At 45.2% G+C, this 10,876-nt stretch overlaps 1 protein-coding gene across 1 annotated transcript; it reads right to left on the reverse strand.

The window, feature by feature from the left end:
• Nucleotides 1-715: 715 nt before the first annotated feature.
• On the reverse strand, nucleotides 716-4,732 carry clul1 (clusterin-like 1 (retinal); the record flags this gene model as incomplete). The annotated part of the gene is made up of 7 exons (XM_080546406.1): nucleotides 716-898; nucleotides 1,135-1,352; nucleotides 1,854-1,976; nucleotides 2,139-2,595; nucleotides 3,001-3,171; nucleotides 3,430-3,578; nucleotides 4,630-4,732. The coding sequence occupies 7 exons, from the start codon at nucleotides 4,730-4,732 to the stop codon at nucleotides 716-718; spliced, it is 1,404 nt and encodes a 467-aa protein (XP_080402532.1).
• Nucleotides 4,733-10,876: the final 6,144 nt, after the last annotated feature.

Raw genomic sequence — 10,876 nt, forward strand, 5'->3', positions numbered from 1 at the left:
GAATAGTGTGTGGAAGAGGACTGTTATGAAATGATTGATCAAGGTACTAATCTGATGAATTTGTACAGTGAAAAGTAGTAAAAAGCTTTTACCATAAAGATTTGCCGTGGTTTTCTGTTGTGTAAAAGACGTACTGTACATGGTTTGTCAGTAGCTCATGACCCTGAGATTTTGTACAGAATAATTTATTCAGGATTCACATTTTAGGAACATTCAATATGTCGTTATGTTCAACAAACTTCAACAGATTCAACACATTTAAGTTCGATTTTTCTTGGATCTATCTCGCTTTTACAGTATAACATAATTGGACTATATTTAAGAGGTAAATTGATCACACTTAACATTCAATTTGTCAGTAAGTCGCAATTAACTGTTTTGTCCATATATTACCTAGGACAAACATACTGTGTATATGGCCATCTTTAAGCCATAACAAAAAAATCAAGACTAAGAAAGAGGTGATGTACAGTGCACTGGCCGCCTCCAGCACAAAACGACCATCTGGCCTAGGCTTGCTCATCCTCAAACCTGTAAATAAAGACACACGTGTTACTGTTTATGAACACAGCATAGTCTTGGGGATTAGTAGAGTAGCGGCAGTTTTCTGTACAATCCCCATTAGGGTGCCTTTTAGTCTAGGATTGTGATGTGTCCGGGAAACCAGAGAGATTATCATGTTAGTTTGGTGTCGGACCAGCCATAAGAGCTCTTCTTACCTGACCATCTCCTTGTATATGCCTAGAGCCTTCTGGGCCACGTACTGGATGAAGGCTGGGTCCTTCACCTCCATGCCAGCAGGGACAGTCAGGGTGAAAGGGGGGGAGTTCAGGATGTTCACCTCCACCTTGGTGTCGCCTCCAGACACGCTGTCTCCATCAGCGCCATGCTGGGCCACCTAGATGATGGGAGAGGGTCAGAGGTCGGTACTGTATCATATTTACCGTCATCAACATTCAACTGTACACCCTTTTTTCCCTTCTGTCTCTCTCGCTCGCTCTCTCTTACACACTCTCTTTCTTTGTCTCACATTCTCTTTCCTTCTCCCTTCCTCCAACCCCTTCTCTCTCTCTCCTTCCTTCCTTTCCTCCCTCCCTCACTTCCTCCCACCCCTTCTCTCTCTCGCTCGCTCACCGTGTTGATGCTGAAGATGTTCTCTGGTGTGGTGTTGTTGTTGTTGACCAGCTGGGCCACCCAGCTGAACTCTGCGGCCATGTTGCTAAGCCAGGTGACCGTGTCTTCGGTGTGGCGCTGGACGATGCCCAGGACCTCGTCGTACTGCTCCTTGGACACGCCGAGCAGCTGAGACACCTGGTCCAGCTCCACATGCAACTCCCGCACGCTGGGGCACTCTGTGAGAGGAGGAGCTGTGAGTTAGTCCGTTAATCGATCAATCAATCTGTCTCTAAGCCAGTAGATGGATGTTGATGGGATTCTATATTGGGGGGGATTCTCCCCACTGTTTTAATCAAGTGTTTGTTCAGCCCTTATAATTGACTTTCCCTATAGCACCCAATGAACTCTAACAAATACATAAACTAGGTGTGTGTGTGTGTGTGTGTGTGTGTGTGTGCGTGCGTGTGCGTGTGTGTGTGTGTGAATACCTATCAGTCCGTTAATCAGTCAATCAGTTTGTCTGTAAACCAGTAGATGTCTATGGGATTCTATCTTGTCCCCCACTGTTTTAATCTAACCCATCAAGGGATTGTTCAGCCTTTACAATCAACCTTCCTTATAGCACCTGAGTAACTCTTAACAAATACATCAACTAACTAGGTTAACATTTGCGATGTGTTGCTGTGTGTGATGTGCGTGCGTGCGTGTGTGTGTGTGCGTGTGTGTCCCTCCTTTACCTGTGAGTAGGGCACCCTGGCAGGCCTCGCATTGGTTCTGCAGCTGCCAGCACTCTGACGTCTGTCTGCGCAGCTCTCTACACAGCTTCCTGTTCTGGAGGAAACGGGGGAACAGCTCCCTCTCTGGACACACAGAGACACACAGGATGTTGTTGAAGAAAGAATGAATGAACAATTGGAGGAATGAATGAACGTCATGCATTTCAGACATATAAGCGGTAGTATTTCTACCTCTGATTATATACTAGTTTAATCAAATCTTGTATTCTAATATTGAAGTCTGACCTCTCTTCCTCTCCTCCTCCACTGTGCCGTGCATGTCGTCGAACACCTGGGTGACCACAGCTCCGAACTCTTCCACCACGCTCTTCCCAAAGTCGAAGAAGGAGTCCAGCACCTCCTCCAAGCCCACCCCCTGCAAGAAGCCTGAGTCGAGCTCTGGGGGGAAGGGATCCACAACGGCCTCCTGCTCCTGATCCAGTGTCAGGTTCTGGTCCTTGTTCTTGGGGAGGAAGGTCCTCTGCAGGACCTGGTCCAGCTTGCTTTGCATACGGGCCACCAGCACCACGCTGCGCTCGCACAGGGTCTCCACCTTGGAGAGGATGCGGTTGAAGGAGTCCTCAATGCGCCCCACCTCCAGGTCAGGGCTGTCCGGGCCCTGGTTCGCCGCAATGTCTCCCCCCTCCAGGGGGCGCTCACGGGGGCCAAAGCGAGATGACACCCTGCGGAAGAAATTCTCCACCTGCCGGAGAGAGGTAGGAGGAAGTCGGGAGAGGAGAAATGACATTTTTAATCAGTTTCACTTTCCTACCAATGTTTCAGAATGCTAATGCTACACAACCCAAACCAATTGAAGGGGGAAATGGTAGTCCTAACAGGTGGGAGCTAGTGCTACGCAAGGTTGATCACAACGTTGGCGGTTCGGCGGTTCGATCCCCAACTGGCCACGTGTCGAGGTGTCCTTGGGCAAGACACTGTACCCCAAATTGCTCCCAATGAGCATGCATGGTAGCTTTCCGCCATTGGTGTGTGTATGTGTGTATGAATGGGTGAACGAGAGGCCATGGTAAAGAGCTTTGGAATAAGGCGCTATATAAGTGCAGTCCATTTACCATTGATATGCTACTGCTGGCCAGGTGTGCTGTACCTTAGCATGGAAAGAGGAGAAGCCTCTGCGGCAGGTGGAAGTGTAGAAGGTCTTGCAGGCGTCCTCCAGGCAGGGCCTACACGCGTCCCACTCGGACTTCAGGGACTCCTTGCACTGCTCCTCTGCCTCCTCTAGCTTCTGTGTCACCTCCTGAGTCAGCTGGGCTGCCCCCTGGTGGACAGATGCAAAAATGCCTCCTTTAGTAAAAATCCAAACTTTGCTCCTCAGCCATGAAGCAGCTATCCATGACTAGTACCTTCAAATACAATAATAGACTAATACTCAATGACAAATACTCAATCCTAATTCTTCATCCTTACTTCATCCACACATACACTTGCACTTCTCTATATAGGATTAGCAGTTTCCACCATAACAGGTGACCCCTCAGGAAAACACACACACACACACACACAGCTGGCCCCCGACCTTTTTCTTGTCACCGCTGTTCTTGAGGGACTTCATGAGATGTTCATGTTTCTCCTCGTTCTTCTTCATCACATCCTTCATCTGCTTCACTCCATACAACGCCCTCTTCACCTCCTCATCCATTAGCTTCTCTCCATCCAGAGACAGCTCTAAGAGAGAGAGAGAGAGAGAGAGAGAGAGAGAGAGAGAGAGAGAGAGAGAGAAAGAGAGTGAGTGAGAAAGAGGAAGAGAGAGAGAGAGAGAGAGAGAGAGAGAGAGAGAGAGAGAGAGAGAGAGAGAGAGAGAGAGAGAGAGAGAGAGAGAGAGAGAGAGAGAGAGAGAGAGAGAGAGAGAGAGAGAGAGAGAGAGAGAGAGAGAGAGAGAGAGAGAGAGAGAGAGAGAGAGAGAGAGAGAGAGACAGGCAGGCAGACAGACAGGCAGGCAGACAGACAGACAGACAGACAGACAGACAGACAGACAGGCAGGCAGGCAGGCAGTCAGGCAGGCCAACAGACAAACAGACAGACAGGCAGACAGGCAGGCAGACAGACAGACAGACAGGCAGGCAGACAGACAGACAGGCAGGCAGACAGACAGACAGACAGGCAGGCAGACAGGCAGACAGGCAGGCAGACAGGCATACAGATCGACAGACAGACAGACAGACAGACAGACAGACAGGCAGGCAGGCAGGCAGACAGACAGGCAGGCAGGCAGGCAGGCAGGCAGACAGACAGACAGACAAACAGACAGACAGACAGACACAGGCAGGCAGACAGACAGACAGACAGACAGACAGACAGGCAGACAGACAGACAGGCAGGCAGACAGACAGGCAGGCAGACAGACAGACAGGCAGACAGGCAGGCAGACAGACAGGCAGACAGACAGACAGACAGACAGACAGGCAGACAGGCAGACAGACAGGCAGGCAGACAGACAGGCAGGCAGGCAGACAGGCAGGCAGACAGACAGGCAGGCAGACAGACAGACAGACAGGCAGGCAGGCAGGCAGGCAGACAGACAGACAGACAGGCAGGCAGACAGGCAGACAGACAGACAGACAGACAGACAGACAGACAGACAAGACAGTAGAATCATCAAGCTCATAAGCCCCTTCCATAAAGGCCTTGTGCTCCAGGTGCTCAAGAGGCCTTTCAGGTTTATTAATAGAATCAAAATCATGAATTGTGTGGTTTCGTTACAGAGGAGACAACTTACGTTTCAGGGTGTCCTCCGATATGCCGGCCGGTAGGTCCTCCGAGACGCAGTGGAGGACGCCCACAGATGCCACCAGGACAACCAAACCAATCAGGAACCTCATCTTGATTAGTCCCCTGTCACAGTCTCAACTGAGGAAAACTCAATCTGGAAAAGAAAGAGCATAGATGGGAAACACTCCCCGTGCACACACGTGAATACACACAAGTGAGTTTGACCTAATCTAATCCCGAGCGCTAAGAGGATTTGAATTTGAGCATGAGTTGGTAAACAACAAATTATACAGAGCCTTACAGAGGCCTACCACTAGGTGGTGTTGCACCCCTAGACCGTTCAGTGGTGGCGGGTGAACTACAGTAACCTTCTTCTCTTTAGTCTGGATGGCAGACAGACAGTTGATACCCAGGCTAGGGATTGCTAATGGCTAATCTGCACATCTTACCTCTGTCATAATAATATTACTGGAGGGAGATCTGTTATCATAATAGAGATTTTACACAGAACTAAAGGCTGTTACACTACACTACACTACGCTCTGTAGGAGGAGGAGATGAGTGTGAGGTAAATGTTGTCCAAGGGTCACGAAAGCAGCCAGGAAGTCAGTAGAAGCCTGTCATCTTTTCATAGACGTCTTCAACAAGGAACTGGCAACAGAATGAGCCCTAGTTGGGTCAGCTGTTTTTGTCCAAAGTCTGAGTACCATTTGGGGGGGGAGCAATAAAGAGCTTTGGTGTGTAAGTGGCGTAGCACACTAAGGCGCATACCGTATCAGTGCAAGTTCCCTGGTTCAATTCTGGCCATTGACATATCCTTCATGTCATCCCCCTCTCTCTCACGCATCCTTCCAGTCAATCTCTTTGTCTCTCTTTGTCTCTAGATGGCCATCTGAAAAAACTAAACAACACCTCAAGAAGATCCTGACTCATCTGACGTCATAATTCTGTTTACAGTTCAACCTCTTCCACCAGTGAGGATTTGAGAGTGATTTCCGTCTATTTTCAGTAGTTCTAAGTAAGTCTCAGTGTTTTCAAAACACCAATCTACAAACACGGTGACAGTAATGTCTTAACTAGTGTGTAGAGTGCACTCAGCTGACCCTTCCTCATGCTCAACTTGTTGGCTACCAATGTTTGAACCAGTGGAGGCTGTAGTACTGTACATCCTATGGGGCATTTCTAGCAGGTTAGCCTAACATGGTTCCTTGGATACGGTTCCTTGGATACTGAACAGAACATAATTCCATTGTTCTCAGTGGAGGATAGTGGAGGTGAAACTCAGGAGACGAGCTCCTTGTATTCCTCCGTCCTCCGATGTCATATTTCAAAAAGCACTACAAACAACAACCTCATTCTCACACACTTACTACTGTATATGGGAACAATACAGACAATACTATGCATCCTCCACAACATCAACACAACTCACCAGTAGAGAATTGAAGGTGTGTCTCCACGGCGATGGTACTGTTGGTACTGCAGAGTCACAGTGTTGGATCTAGGACGGCTAGGTGTGTATATATCTGGACAGTTCTATTTACGCTGTTTCCTGCTAGTCTTTATCCCATTACTGTCTTTGACTGCCTGGCTGCTAATCCAGCCATCAACACCTTTGTTTTGTATAAGGGAGATACGTTGAGATACATTGAATATGGAATTTAGACTTCTTTAAATATAATATAATATTAAAGAATGTAATATATCCTTCTTTTTTTATTGACTTTTACAAACTTTTGGGGGGGGCAGTCCCACTCATATTTTTCATTTTTTTTAATTGATAGATACAGTGGAGATTGAGACAGGAAGGATGGGTGAGAGAAAGAGGAGGGATGACATGCAGGATATGTCCCCAGTCGGAATCGAACCGGGGACCCTGCGGTTACATGGTCAGCGCTTAACCCTTGAGTCGTTGAGTCTTATTGGTATAACATTTCTTTTTCCGAGAGACACCTGGTTGAGATCAGAGCAGACCAGCATCAGGTGTTGCTCCCATTACAGTGACACCATCTGCCACAGCACCATCTATTAAAATGTCTCAGCATGCATCTGCCTCATAACTTACCCGTCTTCAAATGACAAATTAGGCCATAAAACCATCCCTACACACAACTAGAAGTGGATACAATATGCAAAACTGTCATCCTTCACCAGGAAAAGATTGTGAGAGTGTCATGTAATAATTATTATAAAATAAACTCTGCCCTCAGAATGGAGCGTGATGTTTAGCCTCATCAGTTCTGATGGAATGTGAACAGAGGTGAAAGAGTTCTTTAAACCTCCGCTCCCCATTGATGACCCAGCTCTCTGTAAAAATGTGCCCTCTTTGGGTTCCCTGACCCAGAAAATAGGCTCCTCTCTTCCCAGTAATCAGAAACAGCTAAACCCCTTCCAGTCCCTTCTCCCCAGGTCTGCTGACCCTAGCCACACCTGGTTTCTATAACCTCATCATGAGCTGTGCTCTTCCCATGTCCTCTGATGCTCGACCCCTTGCTCCAGAGGCTTGAACAATAAAAGGTCTCTTTTATAACTGTCAGAGAGAGAGAGAGTGAGAGTAGGGGTGGACACAAACACATACTAGTGGACATCTTTATGAAATTGTGAGAGATGTAGTACTGTAGGCTACAATAAAGGTGTGTTCATTGTGGATTTATTGTTCTGTAGAATGACGACTGGTCTTGAGAAATGGTAGAGATGCTGACATGCCGACAATAATCCGTCTCCATGGTATCCCCATGTCCATGGTTGGTTCTAGCATAGAGACCTGGTGGATTTTTCCGTTCCACTGAGTAGTTCTCATCTCTTTTTTTATCACTTGTTCTGTTGAATTATTTACTTTCACGGTACTGTAAGTGAACTCTCTCTTCAACTGGATACCTACCGTCCCTGGCATACAGGTATTTGAATAATAGCACACTGCCATGGGTTTTAGAGGGCATATAAACCCTGTAAAGGTGCTGCAGTCCATCCATAACAAGTTCATGATGTTTTCCTGTGTCTGGTGGTCATAGCATTTCTCCAAGCCCTGAATCCTGGGTGAAGAGATAAACAGGTGCGGAGAAGCTGCTTCAGTGGCTGGTGCGAACAACATGGATGACAGGAAGATTTGGAAAGACTATAGGAGAAGCTGGGAACCAAGTGGGTGTACTGTAACTGACCTGTGATTTGGTGCCTCGTTGTTTCTGGCGCCACAGATAGTCATAGTAATGAAGGCTGTACTGTTCCAAAGGTCAAAGGAAAATCAGCTTAAAAACCTTGTTACAAAAGAATGTAAAAGAGAGAAAATATGAGTCAGAAATATGTGGCTGGGGACCATTGGCTGTAACTCTTTCAGGCTTTGGTACCTTCCCTAGACACTTCCCTAGGCTTCAGAACGCATTATGATTAAGAGGATATTATAAGACGGTACAGATATATCAGCTAAAAACTTAGCTCATTACGAAAGAAAGTGTGAGAGAAAAACAGAGAGTCAATAAGAAATTGAAACCAGCAGTGAGTGAGTAATGAGTTATTTTGGGAAACAGTGAGCCAATCCAATGGATGGAGATAGATTTTTCACTTGGCAAATGCTGTTGTTTCTTTGCTAACAACAGATGTTGAGAACAAATATACTTGAAATTTGGCAAAAACAGTGAGTTAGTCTGGAGCGGGGCCCATTAAACCATGTTTGAATACACTGTTATAAAATGCATACAAACACTATTCTGTAGATTAGCCAATGCTTCTATAATGACAGACTGAGGTAAACATTGTTGTTGGTCCTGTGCAATGTGCATTTATATTTATATTATGCCCATATTGCTGTTTGACTTGAACATCCATGATTGATGCATGAACAGTGGAGCATTTCTTTGAACTTGGAGCCAATATTGGATGGACTTTCAAAGTTGAGATTGGAACTTTATGTACTGTAGAACATGAACTGTAATAGAATGTTGGCAGTGGCACCCACCTACAAGACCCTCCTACTAACACATGTGTCGTTCTAGGTAAATATAAAGGAATCTGGTTGAAGTACTCTGTCTGTCTGTTTGGGTCAGGTTTGAGAACATTTACCTGGTCCCGCACACGCTTGCCAAGGGAGCGCACAGATGAAGAAAACACGTGGTGTTTCCAGAACCCTGCGGGCGCGTAACTTCCTCTCACATTTTGACATTTTTTTCCACATTCTCCAGTTACAGCGGGTTGCCAGTGCGCAAGACGGAGAAACATCCTCACCTCAGCACTTTTCCCAACTTTTTACAAGTTCTCACTTTGAATAAGAGGAGGATACAATTGCAATTGTGAATTCACTTTTTTCACGTTTTTTCCTGTTTACTGCAACAACAACAAAAATCCCAAGCATCAAAAAGTTCAAAAGAACAGCAGTGAGTGCACCTGGGCAAGGTTTTCCCCACCGCGGTTGTTTCTGATGGAACTCTAAGGACATCACCTATCTATTTCTGTGGACCGTTAGGAGAAGGTGACCCCTGGAAATTGGGATATTCATTGTGGTCAGATAATAGCCTACTACAGTGGCGCTCAAGTGCTATTTTGAGCAAATGCCATTGAAATGCAGTGGATGTGACTTCAAACGCCAGTCTCGTTCAGCAACGGTACAGTTCTATAGAACAAAATGAAAGGTAGGTTATGTGACGTGAAAGCCACATCTAAATCATTAAGCTGACAACAACATTATTGCAGTGTTGGTGATCTTTTTTTTACATTTAGATTATGCATTTCTTATGTCTAACTCTTCATGTAGTTTTCTCTACTTTCTTTCTTCTCCCTGGACAGATGGAATGCCTGTAGAACTGTTGCGTGTGTGACATCTGGTTCCGATTAGCCGCTCGTGGGGACTAAATTGTGGATTGTTCGGCATCTGGTTGCTGCAGCACATTAAACTATTGTTTACGGTTGTAGACCAATATAACGTACCAAAATACTATACAACATGCCATTTAAAGTTACAACAACAACAAAACAAAACAAAAAAGGAATTCGGCATATTTCAGAGAAAAAAAAGAAGTTATCATCATCATACCCCCCTATAAAGAACTCACAAATTAAAATACTTAAAATAAAAAATATAAAATATTCTTAAAATAACAAATATGTATGCCTGCCTCCACCATAACAGTTCATATTGAGTTGCATTTCATTCACACTTTTAACCAGATTCATTCATTTGACTTGTTTTGGTATGTAAGTAACCTCCTTATTCTCTCTATATGTCCTCTGTTAGAGGCTTTAAAGTAGTAAGGTGGCTATGATGGGAAATAATGACTCAGACTTATGTCATAAAATGAAAAGCTCTACTGTATTCGCAAACACTGATGTAACCTTCTAAGTTCCAAAAACTGCGCCAGGTTTTTCAAACGGTGTGAACAAATATTCTACTAAAAATATCACCTGTTAAGTCATTGAGAGAAATAGAGGAGGCATCGGCTACAAGTGCACGAGTTAGTTACAGTTGTCCAATAGGATCTGTCTCCAGACCCGGTGAGTGATTAGTTGGCCCGATGTTTGAGTATTTCCATGTGGTTTAAGTGATGCTTTTTATTGGACTCTGCCTATTCTCAAATATGGTATGCAAAGAATACCACCCACCAATGCAACCCATCAGTAACATCGACCTCATTTGGCAGGTCAGCAATATTGTCATAAAGTGGAATTAAAAGCGTAATTCACTGGACCGTTAGTTTTCTCATAAAAGGCGTCACCACAATGTCGCCACCTTGTGGAAGTTAAAATTACACCTACGTGTGTTCAATAGATACTTCCTATTAGAATTACATAGTTGCAAATATAGTATTTATTTGGCTAGAGCTAGACCAATGCACCTGCACAGATGTGGTAACAATGTGACAATGTACAGTAGGCCTGTCGTTGCTGGCTTTGAAGAGGCATGTTTATTCTCACATCACCTCCTCTCTGTTTCTATTGTGTAATTGTTTGTTTCTAGTCTGCTCAGCGTTTGCCTTGTGAAGTAGCATCCAATTGTTGAAGTCACTGTTGTTGAGTGTACCCCATCAATCAAGTTCCTATTATTTGTGATGACACCCGTTTATAGGAATGTCTCCCAGATAGCCAGACATTCTTGGGATTCTGTTTGGTTTTAATGAGATACAGAGATATTGCTTGCTAGGAAAAAACAGGAAGACACACTTTTGGAATAACAGCTATTATGTGTTTGTCACACACAGAGAATGAAGAGGCAAACCACAAATAGAAACACGAGACTAGAGACTCTGGAGACTATATGATCTCCTGCC

This window comes from Nansenia antarctica, assembly GCF_963989245.1.
Source record: "Nansenia antarctica genome assembly, chromosome: 16".
Classification (NCBI taxonomy): domain Eukaryota; kingdom Metazoa; phylum Chordata; class Actinopteri; order Argentiniformes; family Microstomatidae; genus Nansenia; species Nansenia antarctica.